At 43.7% G+C, this 18678-nt stretch overlaps 1 protein-coding gene across 1 annotated transcript in view; it reads right to left on the reverse strand.

The window, feature by feature from the left end:
• Positions 1 to 17916, reverse strand: part of LOC125959450 (angiopoietin-related protein 1-like) — a 35147-nt gene extending 17231 nt beyond the window's left edge. The window contains exon 1 of the mRNA XM_049692273.1: positions 17106 to 17916. Coding sequence (XP_049548230.1) covers positions 17106 to 17916 — 811 coding nt within the window. The remainder of the gene's footprint in view (positions 1 to 17105) is intronic.
• Positions 17917 to 18678: the final 762 nt, after the last annotated feature.

Raw genomic sequence — 18678 nt, forward strand, 5'->3', positions numbered from 1 at the left:
AGAGAGAGAGAGACAGACACAATCCATCTAAAGACGCGATTCGCAGAATGATTCTTTTGCCAGAGTCCATTCTCAAACCCTTCACGGTATAATGATTTATGTAAATTATGTTTTCTAATCTTTCGCGCGGGTGCCGCATTTCGTGAGAATCGAAGACCTGGCGAGGTGGGCGGAGGCAGCATAAGCAGAGCAGAGCGGCGCGAGCGCAATCGTCGCCTCTAATTAATTCAATTCAAGTACTTTCATCATTATGCATAAACAATCTTGTGCGTGGCGGCCGAGCAGAACGATAAATATTTATTCGCGTCGTGCCACCATCTTTGGTTTCCCTTTGCTTGCCTTTCTGAAATGGCATGAAGCGACCGGTGTGGTTGCTGCCTGGTGGCTGACCCTTTTAATAGGCCACAAAACAGAATCGTTGCTTCCTTTCTCGAAGGCTACACCGAGTGCACTGCTTTCGAGGTTTTCATCTCGTGCTTTCACCTTGTGCAGGTGGTGAATGGTGTGTTACCCGGTAAGCCTCACCGGAATGGTGGTCGTAATGGTAACAACATTGCAAAGAAATGTTGCAGCGTAACACGCCCAGATTAACTCGTCTCGGTGGACAAATGAACTCCGGCCAAAGGCTTCCAATTGCGGCCAGCGAGACAGCGCCACGTAACAGCGCATGGAAGGGAGCACCGAGATCCGGGTATGAGCGAGGACTAAATATATCTTTTCGCCGGTAGCAAAGGGAACAGCGTTTGTCCAGCGTTTGTGCTGGCACGGATGGATGGAGGACGAACCATTTCCGGTGTGACGCCCTTACCCAAAAGGGACCGGAGAAGGGGTTTTTCCCACAAAAATCTCAACCATCCTGACCCCCGGAGGAACCGCACACACACACACACGGACATGGACACGGCCACGGCGACAGCCACGGATGGGCACCGGATGGATGACCCATCATTAAGAGGTTCGTTTTAGCTACAAATTGCCATCCATTCATCATCCGCTTTCGGGCTTCGTGGGAAGCTGCCCTCCACGAGGTGAGTGATTTCTGGGTGGTTCTCAGGGGGCAGGGGGGTAAGAAAGGTGGAAGTGGGTGGAAGGGGTCTGTTTGGCAGATGAAATAAATCAATGTTCGTGCGGTGGGCAGGTCAGTAAAGGATCGCTCACGCTCAGCAAATCAGAGGTCGCTGCTGATGGCGTGAAAGAGTAAATAACCGAATGCCGAATTGACTATTTTGACGAGATTTCTCTGAGCTGGAGGACCTGAGCAGAAAGAAGGAAGCAGAACTCTTGGTTCCTGAGAAAAGGTTTGCTCGAGATCACCCGGAATTCGAAGGTTCATCATCAACCAATTTCACGGAACGGTTCGAAAGCGTCCCCATCTTTGGGCCATAGGAGGACTTGAAGATTCGGAGGCGAAAGCTTTTCGAGGAAATTTTCGAAATGATATTCTGCGGTGGAAACGGTCTCCTGGTTCTCATCATACCGCACGTGGCAGCTTCGGAATGGGAACGGCACAACTTGTTACGGATCTCAAAAACAAACGAGAAAGATAGAAAGACACATACACAAACACACACAAACAACTTTTCCTCAATGTGTCTCAGAACGCACGCGTCCTCGCACGCATCGAGTGAAAGCATTCCGCGAACGACTGTTCGTCGTATCATCCTCACCACGGGCGATGGCGCACGGTGATCAAGTCTGTGTTAATCCCAGCAGCCACCAACCAAGCGTTTCCCAAGCGGTGACTCAGTGGGTGATACCGTCCACGGGGGGGTTTTTCATTTAAAATCGTTAGAAAGTCATTGTGGTTTCTTTAATCCGCTTCTAATGAGTCAGCATGGCCTACAGCATGGCGGCTGGCTCAGCTTTGCCTCCGCTTTGCCTCAGATGCCGGTGGTGCCGAGCAATGCAATGGCGTCGCGTATGGTGACAGTACGCGCGGGTCTCGTTTGGCCGCCGCTTTGAGCACGACAACGCGGAGATACCAAGGAGAAACACGAGAATAATTATGGTGCTCGTTGGTGTTTTAAGGATGGCCCAAGCGACCGAGCGTCGTTGTTATTTGTAGAAGCGTCTCCGGCCGTCGCTACGGCCATAGTTTGTTTTGTGCGAGCCTTTTCAGCCCCAGAGAATGAGACCGTACGGGGCCGGGTGATAGTGGGGTAGCGTTTTCGGGTTGTTTTCATATTTAATTGGAACCGTTAATTAAGCCGCACCACAAGACGACATACCAGCAACGGTGAGCCGCTTCGGTTTAAGCGGCTTCGGTTTTCGTGGCGACAGAAATGCTTTTAATCATTAGACGAGGATTACGCAAGCGAAATGCTATGAGAAAGGCTCGAGAAGAAGGCTTTACATGGTGCGAATAACTTTTATCGACTATCAATCTCTGTTAATATGATAATACTTTGTTCAATTTTTCTGCAGAGTTAAGCTAACAATGATCTTTTCAAAATTAATCACAGGTTTGATAGGGATTATAAGCTTTTACTAAAAAATATATATTTATGATAGAATAATATTGAGGTAAAAGTATTCTGATTATATCTGGTCTGATCGCATGCGGAAATAATCCTACATTCTATCAATGTCGATATAGTAACAGAGGAGTAATTAAAATAGATTGTTTTTTTTTCTTACTTTCGTAATATAAAAACGATTTACTCGCTGTAGCAACGCTTTTAAAAAATAAAATCACATTTCGTTATAACACAAAAACCTCCTATGATTGTCTTTACCTATTTCATGCTGCATCCATGTTTAATTTCAGCTCAATCCGGTCGATACTGCTACTCACTAAGCTAATCATTCGCATTCTGTATGAACAAGATTGGAAAAATTGATAGGAAAAAAGTTAGTTGATAATCTATTTTATTAGTCTGACAGTTTATGTTTTCTATTTTATCAATCTGACCATATGTTTTTACTTTATCTGAATTTTATGACTTTATAATGTATCTATCATGACACAACTACAATGAATGAAATGAAAGCATAAACACATTTTGGAGATAAGGCGCAGAAACAAATCCAACCAAATTAAATAAGCCTTGAAACAAAATCAGCTCATAAGTATCAGTAAGATTTATCTTAACTTGTCTGTTGTAATCTTACAGATATTTAAGTGACCAATTGTGTCTTTACATTAATTTTTTGCCAATTTCTTTATATCCTCCAATAACAATTAAATATATATAAAAGAATATCCTCAGTTGCGAACGTTTAAAGTAATCATAGCTTAATTTCAATTGTTAATTTCTGATAGAAAATTGAACATATTTTTTCAAAGATCAACTATTTTAAAGCATTGTGCGAACCATGCTGTTGTTGTGAATAATTTTTCAAACTCAGTCTTAAAAAAAAGGCAAAGCAAAATTTAATGATACCGTATCAGCACACTTCCCGGCGCTTCTAAAGTGGTTGATGCAACTTCCCGGTAGCAGCCTTATGCTACTTCATACACTTCCACCATCCAACGAGTCAATCTAAAAACGACCCTTTCTAACCTTTCCCATCCGTTGCGATTCACCCCAATCCCAACAAAACCAAAAGGAAACAGCGCGCCCGGCCGCACTCGTTCACCGGGAGGATTGCATATTTACATTTGGAATGGCGCTGAAAAGTAGGTCACTTATGTAACCGGGGGTGTGTGTGTGCGCGCGGACGAGAAAGATTGGTAGCCACTTTTTTCGCACTTTTCCTGCACTTTCGTGCAGCATTACCACGGCAAGCATTGCGTCAGGCGGCGGACCCCAATCGAGACCACCACCGGAGTCTGGCTCGTGGCTCGATTGCACAAGCAGCGTGCGTCAGAGTGCGAGGTAAAGACGTCGACGTGCATCGCGAATTCACCGTTCGTTGAATAATGCATTGTACATCTTGATTTCGCGTTCAAGACGATTCACAGATCTACAGTGGTTGGGGAGTAAAGCGGTCCTTCGATAGCGATGTTGCTGCTAATGCTGCTGCTGCTGCTGCTGCTGCTGCTGATTGCATTCATTATTCCGGTGCTAATGTGTGGAAACATCCATTTGAATGCAGACACGGTCACGAGCTGCTAAACCGCAATTGAGACGACGATTGTCGCTCAATAATATGCCGTGCCACGCTGAGCGTCTGTAACGATCTAATTATCGAGGCAAATGTTTAATGCAAGCATCGGTTTCGGTTCGCTGCACATCGTTTTGCATTGTCGGATTTGCGAAGTGTATTTGCATAGATCCTGGCCGGGCCTTTCCTTCTGTCGCTCCCTTAACGTGCTGTCCACCACCACCCCCGAAAGGCCGAAAGTGATGGAATGTGATCGAGTGTAAAATGGTTGACACTTCTTGAGGTGATAAATGGATTTAAAACAATACGGATCACTCGCTCCTTCACTCAATTTACGCCCAATCCCCCCCGAGACGGCCTTCGACGGTGACAGGCGCTTGATGGAGGCCACCATTTTCAACATTGTCCTTCGGGCCGTTTCTGTCCTTCTCGAGCATCTTCCACCGGTAGCGTGGAGTGGAGTACGTGATTTACGTGGCAAACGTGCCATGAATGTATTCATCCTTTTTCCATCCAATCCACACCCAAGACTGTATCCCGATGGGTGACGTCGCCGGAGAATTGCGGCCAAGCTGCAGCATCACACACACAGCGACGAGCAGCGAACGAAATGGAAGCTTGTCACTTCCATCATCGTAAAAATCATCATCGCTAGGCTTGACACAGCTCCCCATTAAAGCACCAAGCACCCTCACTTTGGATGCTGTCGGGCCCGTTCTTTGTGGTCCGGCCGGTGTGGGGATGGTGCTGGAAGGGGGGTGGTTGCATTATCCCTTTGGCCCCTTGCTTTCGGCCGAGGTTCAGGAGGAAGAGCTACGTGGTGGTATAACAATGTGTGATGAGCACGAGGTCGACCACAACACCAACCGGCGACCACTAATGCAATAAATCGGAAAACCCCTCCCCCTCCCATCCCTTGGAAAAGGGTAGCTTTGCTTTAATTGGATTCAGTGTGTCTCGCCACTACGTCGGTGTGCGCGGTTAGTGGTCAGCAAGGTTTTGGGTTTGGTATCTCTTTCGATTGAAATGTCAATGGGGTAGCAGTAAGGGCCTCTGGTTTCGATTGTGTTGTGTTGTTTTCATCCTTGATTTTACGTTTACGGTTAGCGCCGGTGTCAGATGTATTTTTCGTCGTCAGTTTTCGCAGCAAAAGTCATCATCAAGTTTTGTGTTGAGCGAAAGCTGCTTGTATTATTCTACTTCCAAGTAGTCTAAGCTCTGCATATGAGTCCGAGCCGAGAAAAAGGGCCAGTACCACCACCGTGACGATCGTTGCTAATCATGCTACGCAAACAACGAAAGAAGTAAGACTTGGCTATTTGTTTTCACGTCGTCCATGAGTAAACTAAACCAGGAGCCGCGCTGCGACAAAGCGACACAGAGTGACGACGACTCCACCGCAGGAGCTTTGGGCAGACATAGAGAAGAGAACGGACCAGACCGGACAGGACCGGGCAGGACGAACGGACACGGGCAACATGCTAGCAGCAACAGACAAATGAATTTCAACTTCTGGCCGTCCAGGGAGCTGCGCCTCTGGGGAGGAAACCGCACAGAGCCAGCCACACACAACATACACACACGCGCGCGAGGCGTTACTCGAGGCGATGGAGTCCCCTGGTGCTCCGTAGAAGCGGAGCAAATAAAGAATGGTGGCATCGGGGTGCGGTGCAATCTCAAGAAAAGCAACAACCGCAGTCACCAGCTGGCCGATGCGGGTATGGTTCGAGACTAATAAAACACGCTGCGGCAGTACACATGACGCCGCCGGTACCGCACATGGAATGGGACTCCCTCTCGCCCCCCCTGGGGGGTTGGTGCCTCGGTCATTCGTTCGTTTGGTTTGGACTGCCAGCGCCAGTCACGGCGTGCTGAGTCCAGTGTGTGCCGGGTTCTGCCAGAGAGCCAGCTTATCCGGCTGTCGGACAAGGGATTGCGTACGAATTGAAACAATGTTGGCTTGAGTGTGTGAGTGTGTCTTTGCGACGAAATGTCATTAATGTCTGTTTTGTTTCACCTTCCAGCAGTGCCCCGAGGGGACGAGTTGGTGTTCCCTTTCCATGATTCCATTTTCTTTTCTCTTGTTGTTATTCCGTCATACACTAAGATTCATTGGCTAGCATGGTTTGATGCTGTGACGTTTTGCTGAGTCGAAGTGACGAAGTGAAACAGAATTGAGATCGATTCGTTTAGAAGCTGAATGAATGGTTAATGCATTACCGTGACACTCCTTCTGTGTTATTATTGTCAAATGACAGACTCGAGTGCATCAAGTTTGCTTCCTTTATTGGAAATATTTAATGTTTCAAGTATTCATGAAATCAGATTTGATTATAAGTATTCATGATTGTAAAGAATCGTAATAAACGAAACGAGTGTTCACAGCAGGTTTTTGAAAGTATTCCTTTTATTCGTTGGCGAAAAGGTATATCTGTATATTCTAATGAAAGTACTGCTTTCTCTCGATTCACTTTTTCGATTAACTCTCCTTTTCACTGAATCCCTCTCCGTTCTCGCGATCCTATCGCTCTCTCTATTCTCTTTCTCTAGTCCTTGGCACTGTGGCACCGGTGGAGGGGTACCGCCTAATATCTAACAATGATATCAGATCTCACACATGCGATTTAAAAGATTTAAAAGAGAAACTTCAAAAGAGATAAAAATAATTTGTATCTCTTCAAATTATTGAAGAGAACGCTTCATACTTTGATGTGGAACTCAAATCCAGCATCATCACTCATTCATTTTACTTAAAATAGACGTTAGACGATGACTTAATTCCTTGTTTAGAAAATATACTCAATACGATACTAATACTTATGCTCTTATATATGAGACTGCTTGAGAATACGTTTTTATCCTACCTTATACGCTTTATCAAATATACGAAGAGATCCTATATAACGATTACTATATAACAACGAAAGACAAATGCTTAGGTAAAAATTTATATATATGAAACTGAAATATGAAGTAAAAAAGCATTCAAAGTGCAAAAACAAAATAAAGTTTCAAAGGACAGTGAAAGGAAGTTGTGATTATCGTGAGTGGTCAGTTTGATTTTTTAGCATAGTCAGCATTCTACTAAAAACACATTCTTCAGGAGCTTATCAAATGTTATTTTTGCCCCATCACATTTCACAAACCAGACACTCTTCGCATAAATCGTGTGCATGTAGTACATCATTGGCGTCATTGTACTCGTACTGAATAGCACGAAAATATGTTAATATGTCAATACATTTCTTCAGTATGAGCTGGCTCAGAAAATATCCGCCATTCGTCGTTGGCTTGGAAGTGGCTCGAGATTGCCTCACTGCTATTTACCATTTAACGAAAAAGCCACGCGCTGCCTTCGCCGAATTGGCTGAATGGCAAATAACGTGGATCTCGGTGAATGGAGACGCGCCTCAGCGAGACCGGCATAATGTTCAATGGTTTCACCGTTGCAAACAGATGACAACGATGATGATGCTGCTGCCGAGTGAATTCTGCGAAGAGGAAACACAAAACATGCAAATTGATACGACAAATGCCTACAAGCACGGAGCAGTGTTTCACGAGGCCACAGCATCTACCGCCAACGAGCGAGCCGTGCGCTGACAGCGCATCGTTGTTGTTTTGATGTTCCCCGGAGTCTATTGTGTTTCGCAATTGTCGATTGTTATTGCCATGAGAATGGTCCGTTTATCTTTGCAGTTGACGAAATGCGGCATCGTACGTTGGTGCCAGGACAATGGCATTGGCTCTATTCAGATGTTTCTTGTAAATATGAAGGTAGCGTTTTGTTCTAAAGAGCTTTAAAGAATAACGTTCCAAAACAAGATTTTTTTCAACTGATTTTGAACGATGATAAAACATAAACTGTATATCATAACAAGTAAAGAACATGATGTGATATTAAAACTAAACAAAATGTAATCAATCGTACATCAACTTTTCAGCCTCCTCCATTCGAAGAGTTAATTAAAACCTCTAGTAACCACACAGATCCAACGGGAGTCACTCGGTCGAAACAACCTCCGCTAATTTACATCCAAACCCCGACACGAACGTGACCGACCGACCAACGAACTGACTTCTAAAGAGACCCAAATTGTCTGATTGATATTGGCAGCGCTCCACTTGCTTCAATTTCCGGTGAACCGCCGGCATGGGTATCGGGCAAACCAGGACCGGTCGTCAGTATTCAAATGACGTGTTTCCAATTAAATTTTGATTTTCACCACCCCAAACGTACCAATGTGGACGAACGTGCGGGCGTTTTATTCGTGACCGTGTCCTGCCGAGGGTAGGGTATAGCGGTAGACAGCTTAACCGCTATTGCTCCGGTGGCTTTTCGGGAAAGTGCGTGTTGGGAAAGCTTCCTGGAAATCGTTTGCCAATCGCATCGTTGGTCCTCATTTGCACTAGATTACAAAGTATCTCATGTAGTCGAACATGGGCACTTTACCCTCATAATCATGCAATCATGCTTCGATGGTACCTCACATGATGGTCATGTGGTAATTTCAATTCGCTGTCGATGGTTTCGGAATTAGGCAGCATTCCGTAGAATTGATAGATGCTTAGCTGTAGGAGTGTTTGATTTGGATATTGTATTTGTTATCTTTGTAGTCAACGACCAAGCACTAAACGATGAAATGAGAACTTATTTTTAAATATTTTAAAAACTCTCTTTATTATTTTCATCGAAAATAAATTTCATCCTTATAAAATAGTTGAAAAACATTAATGTTTATCATCTAGCTCTACCTTTACAATTTTAACACATTACATTTATATTAAAAGCTATTGTCCAATCAAGTAGTTCTGTTTCTTGAGGTATGCGTTCTCAAATAAACGCAGAGTTGCCATTTTATATTACAGTTTAGACTCTACAGCAAATAAGCAAGAAGCGTTGCGTAGTTCACGATTTTCTAGATTTCGATTTGAATGTAAAACATCACAATTTTAAAACTGTCTCTTGTATGTTTCAGACATAATCCGTGGTAATGATCCTTTTAAATAATCTACTTTGAAAGAAATAAGTTCCTTCGCGAAATGTCGGCTGAAGAGTGAGAGGATACGTTTGCTGACTGTCGATGATTTGTTATTAATTGCATTAAAATCTCGAGAAGAAACAACTCTCAGGTATTTTTTTAAGCTGTTGCGTAAGTTTTGATCCTTGAATTACATACAAGTCCCTTCTTTAAGCGACGTTCCGGATGCAGAATGTAATTTCCGGTTATAATTCGGACGCCGCAAGAAAAAAAAAACCGGTGGACCGACAGCGGCTGCTATACCGGTTCACCTTCTTTCCACCAGGAAATTACCGCTGTTTCGACGGGAAATGAAATGAAAAAATACAGCTTGAAACCGACCATCAAAAACCATCGTCTGCTCAGCCTCGACGTGTAATGAACTCTCCTGTTCTTTAACCGAATTCAAGCGCGCGCGAAAGAGTCCTTTAAGCAACACCTACAAGACTACATTCCCTTCCCACTTCCTATACCATTCCATTAGGGGTTTTTGAGGGTCTGAGGGAAATGTTTCCAACCGCAAAGCCATCGCGGTACGCGTTCCGCTTATCCATCGCTTTCCAAATGCCAAAAGCATTAGGCTTTGTTATATATCATAGTCCACTTTGGTTGCTATGCTAGAAATATATATATAAGGCAGAGCAACCAGGCGGTTAGTAAGTTAACAGTATTGAAGAAGAATAAACCAATACGTTACATTGGCGACGAGAGAAAAATGAATAAGCCACCAGAGTTCAACATTGAAGATTCCTGGCCGATTTACCAGGAGCGCCTGGAAAGATTCTTCGTGGCGTACGATTTGGACGACGATGAAAAGCAAGCTGCCCTTCTTTTAACTTCGGTTTCCGTCGAAGTGTACCAAATCGTGCGCGATCTGTGTTTTCCGAGAAAACCAGAAGAAAAAACGTTTAATGAACTCTGTGGTGTTTTACGGCAACGCTTTATGCCGACAGTGGTTGTTTTTCGGGAACGCTCGATTTTCTTTGAAGCGCGTCAAGGGGACACCGAAACAATCGTGGAATGGGCAACTCGTTTAAAGAAGCTGTCGAGCAGTTGCGAGTTTGGAGGAAATTTGAATGAAATGGTTAAGAACATGTTCGTAGTGGGATTACGCCGTGGTCCAGTTTTTGATCGCATTTGTGAAGAAGAAATCTCAGCAACCTACGATCAATTGGTGAAATTGGCAATGAAAAAGGAAGCGACTCTTTTACAACGTGGTACAGTTTTTCGAATTCAAAAAAGCAAATACCAAGATTGAAAGGCCAAAGAAAGAAGAACTGAAATGTTTTAGTTGTGGAAAAGGAGACCACGATTTTCGAAAATGCCAGTATAAAAATTACGTTTGCAAATTTTGTAAGAAAAAAGGACATTTGGGCAAAGTGTGCACTGCCAAGAATTATTCCTCGGAAAAGAAACATGAACAGAAATCGCCAAAGATAAGTCATTTACGTTTAAATAACGTCGAATATCTCCCGCCTGTATTGCAAGAAGTTTTCGTAAACAAGAGATCAATTGAATTTGAAGTAGATACCGGAAGCCCTGTGAATGCAATTTCAAAAGCATTATTCGACAACCTATTTCCTTACGAAACGTTAAAAACCGATGTGAAAGAAGAGTTTTTGTGCTATAACGGTAGTGTTTTCCGTGCTCTTGGAAAGTTTGTGGCTGAAATGAAGTTCAAAAATCACGTATCCAAGGAGGAAATTTTCGTTTTCGATGGAAATCGACACCCATTGCTTGGAAGACAAACGATGTCTAGATGGGGTTTGAAGATAGATTTCTGCGTTTTGTCAGTGCCCGAAGTAAATTCAGAAACCTTGGAAAACATTTTGAAAAAGCACGAATCAGTTTTCAATGGTGACTTGGGTTGTTTGAAAAATACGAAAGTGCATCTACCTTTGATCGAAGGAGCAGTGCCAAAATTTTTCAAACCCAGAAAAGTTCCGTTAGCTTTCAAGGAGAAGGTAGAAGATGAATTGGATCGTTTAGAAAAAAGCGGAATAATTACTAAGGCATCGGCGGCAGATGCGGAATGGGGAACTCCGTTAGTTCCTGTTTTGAAGAAAGATTCGTCTGTTCGACTTTGTGCGGATTATCGTGTTACAGTAAATCCGTTTTTGAAAGATTACCATCATCCATTACCAATTATTGATGAGATTTTTGCGGCATTGCAAGGTGGTCAACATTTTTCGAAGTTAGATCTCAAAAATGCCTATAATCAATTGGAATTAGATGAAGAAGCACGTACGCTTTTGGCTTGGAGCACTCATCGAGGAATATTCCTTATGAATCGTTTGCCTTTTGGAACGAAGACAGCATGTTCCATTTTTCAAGCTACTCTGGAGAAGGTTTTGCAAGGATGTCATGGAACAGTTATTTATCTGGACGATGTGATGGTAACTGGTTCTAACACGGAAGAACATTTGAATAATTTGGATCGAGTTTTGCAGCGGTTGAAGGACAACGGTCTGTTACTGAACAGACAAAAATGTGAATTTTTCAAGACAGAGGTGAAATTCCTTGGGCATCGTATTGACAAAGATGGTTTACACAAGGATCCTGATAAGGTAAAAGCCATCCTTAATGTAGCAAGACCATCAAATATCAAAGAAGTTCGGTCATTTGTTGGTTTGGTAAATTACTACGGTAAATTTTGCTCCAATTTGGCATCCAACCTGCAACCTTTATATGATCTGCTGAAGGATGGTGTTGACTTCGCTTGGACAGAAAGACAACAGCAGGCGTTTGAAAATGCGAAAAAGCTTATTTCTGGAGAATCTGTTTTGGCTCACTATGATCGAAGTCTTCCGATTAAACTCTATTGTGATGCGTCGAATGCTGGAGTTGGTGCAGTGATCACACATGTTTTTCCGGATAAGAGTGAACGTCCTATATCATTTTGTTCAAGAGTATTCAAGAAACACGAAAATAATTACTCAACCATTGATCGAGAAGCATTGGCGATATATTATGGAATCAAGAAATTCTATAATTATTTGGCTGGACGACATTTTATACTTATAACCGATCACAAGCCATTGATTGGTTTATTTAGCACAAAAGGAGTTCCTGAAACAGCCGCTAGACGTTTACAACGCTGGGCTGTATTTTTAACAAATTTCGATTATGAGATCCAGCATGTTAAAGGAATGGATAATACGGCAGCAGATTTCCTATCTCGTTTTCCATTAAATGCGACTGAAGATGATACGGATTATGCAGAACTCGAAGAAGAACCGTCGAATTTCATTAGTTTTATTGAATCTGCGACTCGTTCGTTAGTTGAACGAAAACAACTGGTGATTGAAAGTCGTCGGGACATTATCATAAGTCGTATAATCGAATATTTGAAATCTGGTTGGCCTCAGAATATTCCAGAAGAAGAAGTCAAGAAATTCCATTCAAAAAGAGAAGAGCTAAGTGTAGAAGAAGGTGTTCTACTTTGGGGATACCGCATTGTTGTACCTTCTAAATTGCGTAGGAGCATACTTCAGGAGCTACATTCTGCTCATCTTGGAATAGTGAAAATGAAGAGTTTAGCTCGTGCGTATTTCTGGTGGCCGTCTATGGATAAGGAGATTGAAGAAATCGGAAAAAGATGCGAAACATGTATCAAAATTCTCCCTCAGAAGACCGATTGTTTATCACCTTGGCGGCTTACGAACGAACCTGGTGATCGAGTTCACATAGACCATTTTAAGTTCAAGGGAGCAGATTATTTCGTCACCGTCGATAGTTATAGCAAATGGATCGAAGTTTTTCCAGTGCGAACGCTAACATCGCGTGAAACTATCGAAAAGCTGTGCGAATATATATCCCGTTTTGGATCCATTTCAACATTGATCTCCGACAACGGTACTGCGTTTACTTCAGAGGAGTTCAAAAGTTTTTGTGCTGAAAGAGGAATAAGGCATTTAACAACAGCGCCTTACAGTCCGTTTTCAAATGGTGCTGCAGAAAATGCGGTAAAAACAGTCAAAACTGCATTGTCGAAATCAGCAATAGATCCAGCTAATCATGGAAAAGGCGTTCATCGTAATTTATGGAATTTTCTGGAAATGTATCGGGCTACAAAACATGCGACAACTAATGAAAGCCCGTTCAAACTAATGTTCAAAAGGGAAATGAAAATTAGATTTGATGGCCTTAAAGCAGGTGTTAAGCGACTGCAAGATTTAGATGATCAATCTCAGAAACTCAGTATGAATTTCGAAGTTGGCGAAGTGGTTTTTGCAAGAGATTACCGATTACCTAATACGATAGCATGGATGAAAGCTATCATAACAAAACGTTTAGGAATGGTATTGTACGAATGTAAAACAGAATTTGGAATTATTAAGCGAAGAAGCCATCAACTAAAAAAACATCCGATTGAGTTTTTTGACGATGAACAAACACCTGGAAATGTTTTAACCGAAGAGGATCCCCGAAATGTTTTAACCGAAGAGGATCCCCGAAATGTGTTAACCGAAGAGGAACCTCCAATAGAAAATACTACATACTACACTAGATACGGTCGCGCTGTACGGAAGCCTCGAAATTAAGGGGGGAGTAGTGTTATATATCATAGTCCACTTTGGTTGCTATGCTAGAAATATATATATAAGGCAGAGCAACCAGGCGGTTAGTAAGTTAACAGTATTGAAGAAGAATAAACCAATACGTTACAGGCTTTGTCACTTTGCGTGGAATTTTCCGGCAACCACTTTGTTACTTTCCGACTTCATCAGCATCAAAAGCTTCATCGACGACGACAACGACGGCGACCCTCACGCTGCCACTCTCGCACCTAACACTCTCGCACCGCTCGCCCAAAAACGACGGAATCGTTTGATGTGCTCGGTAAACATTGCTCCAAAAGCTCCACATTCCATTTGCTTCCCTCGTTCAACTCTTTGCCCTTTTCCCCAACCCTTGCGAAGCCCCTTTTTTCGCTGACGACCTTGCTAAAAGCCGGGGCTTCCGCCGAAAAGCCCGCTATTAATGATTTGTAAAATATATATACACACGCACACATATAAACGCGTAGCCGCGAGCTGCTAGCATGAGAGCATGCTGGTTTCAAATCAAACAGACGCACCGCTGAAGTGGTATCGGTATCGGATATCGCGGGATACCAACTTTACCTATCGCGGACCCGACTTCACAAGACCTGACAGCACGTTCGTTCCGTTAGGATGTCATGCGGTTCGGTGGATTGATGCTGGATCGATGAAATGAAAACTGCTCGCATTACTGAATATTGCTTGCCACGAATTCCCGGTACTACGCTCTACGCTCATCGAGTCGAAACCCAAATCTAGGAAACGGAGTAATCGATGAGTTTTGAAATTCAACCTGCGAGAGCATTATTTAACTTTCGGTCACCGGAAGGGGGATGCTTCAGTGGAAATGTTATTGAGATTGGGAGATCGGAGCACAGCTCGGAGTGAATGTAAATTTAATTTTTCTCTCCTTCCTGGTAGCTTAAAGGGTGGGTGCTTTCCTTTGAATCCCATTTTGGGTAAAGCTGCCCAGCATCATCCTAAATCAACATTACGGACAATCCACTTCGGAGGCACGTTCCTTCGTATGCAACTTTAAAGCAATTCAATTTTTGGGGTAGAAAAACGCTTCCCGGGTTCCGCAGTGCCTTTATCGAAATGGAAGTTAATCTTTACCCTTACCAACGGCAGTCGCTATAAGGAGCGACGGTGAAATTAATCTTCTTGGGTCCTTCAAGCAGCCCTGTGGCCATGGAACGGTGTCATTTGTGGTCATTTTGTTTAGTAACTAATTGAGACTAAACAGGTCCACTACTCGCCGTTGAAGGAGCTTACACTATGAGGTACCATGAAGAACTTGTAGCTTCGACTTCTGCCATTAAAGTGCTTCGGTCCTCGTTGGTCGGTTAATCGTGCCTGATACTTGCTCTCGATACTGATTCCGGTTCGGTTCTTTGTTTGCGAGAAGATGCTTTGAAATGTTGTATCGCTACACAACAATCCCAGCCAAAGATTCATTGCAGGAGCTCGAGCTTGGGGTTGGCAATGGGCGCAAGTCAACTAAGCGCGAGAAAGCCTCACTTTTAGGCCATCCTTTTAGGCCGTAATCATGATAAAGAGCGAAGCGAAGAAGAGTCCACTGGGTACCGGGATTTCGAGCCAAAGTTGCGGTGACCGACCGACCAAACCAACACAATGGCGGACCGTCGGCTAGGCGGAAACTTTCTTCAAGGACCCATTAATTAACAGTTGGTTGGCCTAGGGTTGACCTCGCACCACAAGCTCCCGGCGCACCAACATGGATGCCAGAACCGGCGACGCTGCATGTTTGATTTGTTCGTCTCCGTCCTGTAGAGCGTTGTTACTGTAGAGGTCATCTCGAAAGGATAGTTCTCAGAAGCTTGGCCGAGGTCGGTTATAGGCCTCATCAGCAATACTGTCTACTTTCAAAGAAGCGATTTTCACGCCAGGCTCATGATTATCGATTTGCTTGTGCGATGCTGGTGTGATGGTGTCCCCAAGCGCTGGTTATCGAGCAAGGTCGCGGTCTAGATGAAGGAAGCGGAAAAAAAAGTTTCATTTTTAATGACGGTAATTTACGAGCAGATACAGAAGCAGCAACAGCAGCAGCAGCAGCAGCAGCGAACCTTCTCTATTCTGTGCGGCATCGGAAGCAGTTTGTCTTCCCTTTCCCTGTTTCTCTCTCACACTCTGTCTCTGGTTCTGGCCCTGCTGTTGTCCTCCATCACGATGACGCATCGTAGCGCCATGTTGTCAGCCTGTGTCTGTTGTAGAGAGATGATACGACGAGATGCCGCCAGATGAAACGGTCGAGCAACGACGCCGGCAGGATACAGGCAGCAGCAACAGCAGCAGCATGAGATCGTTTGTCGCAAGGAATGGAAAGTAATCAAATATTGGTTTTTCGACTTCTGCACCCTCCTTCCTCGCTTCGTGCTGTTGCTTCTCCTTCCCTTCCAGTGGTGGTGACCTCCGGTGTTCGCGCCACTGCCACTGGAAACCAGTAAGTGAAACAGAAGCGAAAATTAATTGATCCTCTCACCAGGCTGTACCAGTGTTCCTGGGTGTTTGTGTGTTTGTGTATGTGTGTTTGTGTGCGACTTTGGGTAGCCTACTACGCCACGTGCCTACCTCCACATGGCCCATCCCTTGTGTTTCGCTGCTTGTGCTAGTAACGGCCATTTGTTTCAATCACTCCATCCCGAACCATTATGGCGCATGATGAACGAGTACAAATCGAGCGGAAAATTAAACAAATGGTTTCGGGCTGGTGGTATGCCACGAGCGTCGAGGGTCGAGGAACCCCAAGGGATGGTAGTGAGAGGTGGTGGTAAGGAACCGTAAGGTCCCTTATCCGGTGATGAGTTGCTGACTGCTGACCAGGCTAGCTCCGGACGACAAGGGTGTCACCGATCGAGAAATATTGTGACGCAAAGAAGAATACATAACGGTTGTTGTTGGCCAGATCGTGGCCATAGTGTCGGATGGTAAATAGAGAGAAAGCAATCCCCAAATAAACCCAGGGGAGGGTATCATCTTTTCCAGGATATAACCTTCGATTATCTAGGATCTATGTAGAACTTTTTATGGACATAAGGAAGGACGTATATAGGTAGATTAAATAAAATCTTTCGTTTTATTTGCAGAATAAGTATTTGGATACCATTCTCAAATGATCTGACCATCGGAGTATGATATTATAATTTGGATTTTATACAATACTATTGGGATATGTTTAGATCAGATAATAGACTACTTTGATCGTTTTACACCGAAGAACCTTTATGCAGATCCGCACCAAATATGTAGTTGCTATAACCAATACTTAGCATAGATGGAAGAAGATTCTGCATATGAGTTTACCTCAATGGCCGAATCATCATTCTGGAGTAACTTCTGCCTTCGAAAAAGGCGACAGTACCCCAAGTCATGGTTTGATAGTGGGTGCCATTATTCTTAAAGATTCCATTGAGATTCGAATGGTAGCACGCATTGAACCACCAGCCACCTTTATGATTCACGGCACAGTTACCTTTCGGATGTTCATCGTTATCGCGATCAATCGTTGAAAACTTCATGCCCTGGTGATATCTCAACGAATCGCTCATCGGTCCACTGAACGCACCCAGAGTTTTCAATTGGTACTCGTCGTCTTCACCCGCAACCTCGAACGCGTCATACCTGGCATATATTTTCTTTTGCGCAATGTCTTTCAGTTCGATAAGCAGCTCGTAGGGCTGTGTAGATGTAAGCTGATGTATCCGCTCCAATCCGAGCCAATGCTCTTTCCCTACGCGACCGAATCCGTTCCGGTAGTCATTCCAGTTGCGTAGAAAGTCGACGGATCCATCGAAGCGGTACTGTATCACTAGCCAACCTCCACCAAGCACGCCCTGGTCGCAGTACGCCAGGAAGGGCTCACTTTCCGATCCAATCGGTTGTATGAGATACTTTCCGGAGGAATTGATTGGCGCATCTTCGCACGATCGGTATGATGTTGCATTTAATAGCAGATTATAAAATTTAGTAGTCGTTGTCGGTATACTTTCTTCAGTTGTTTCCTGTGCCGTTGGAATGCAATCCTTCTTTATCGAGCCGTTAATTTGGTGCTTTTCGTTCAGCTTGCTCAAGACCACAGTGCGGAGCTCCTCCTGGTCCCGTTTGATGTCCTTCTGGGAGTCTTGAAGCACTTGAATATCACGCTGTATGTTTTCCAGCTTGTTCATCAGCATCTCAAACACGAATCCATTTGATGAGTCCAAGCTTTCAGGCAAACCTGTTTGGTTTAAACTTTTTGTTGGAGCAACAATGGCTAACAGAAGGATCCACAGAATGGGATACATGATTAGGAACCCTGTCCACAATAGCGAGGCTCTTCTCCGTTTGAAAACTGTAGTGTGACTGCCACTTTAGCCGATGCTCGCTTTGCTTTTTGTTCCTTGTGCTCTCATATGGCAATCCTCATGCCAAGGATGATAATACTTTTGTTTCTTTGTTTGTACTGTTTAAGAGTGGATGTCATGGATATCGTTCACTGGTTGGTGTATTGTTCTCGACGAATTCGAGCAGTTTAAAACCAATTCAACGACACATTTTGGAGATAATGCAACATGGTGAACATTGTGGTTGGCAATTTGTGGCAATGGATACATCGTTCGGGCATTCTTCTTATCAGACATTGTGGTATGGTGGTCTGTTCTCTTGGCAACTCGTATGTACATAAACCATATAAACTCTCTTTCAGATGACGTTGTTTGGAGGTATGAAATTTCATCTGAAAGAGGAGTTCCAAAAAGCAATACGCAGTGTGTTTATGCTGCAGCATGCGTAGGCGTATGTGGATTTATCTTCAACAGGCGATACCAGCTGGATTCGGAGTCAGATAGTAAAGAATTTGAATCGTCTTCGATGGGTGGAAACCAACTGACCTTGAGCTGGATTGCTCTATTTCCTGAACACTCGTTTGCTAGCAATCAACAGATAGTTGTATGTTATTCGAAAGCAAGTTACTAAAACTTCAATCTATATATATAAAAATGAATGTGTCTGTCCGGATGTCCGGTATAGACTCCGAAACTACTGGACCGATTGACTCCAAATTTGGT

The sequence above is a fragment of the Anopheles darlingi genome, chromosome 2 (genome assembly GCF_943734745.1).
Source record: "Anopheles darlingi chromosome 2, idAnoDarlMG_H_01, whole genome shotgun sequence".
Taxonomy (NCBI): domain Eukaryota; kingdom Metazoa; phylum Arthropoda; class Insecta; order Diptera; family Culicidae; genus Anopheles; species Anopheles darlingi.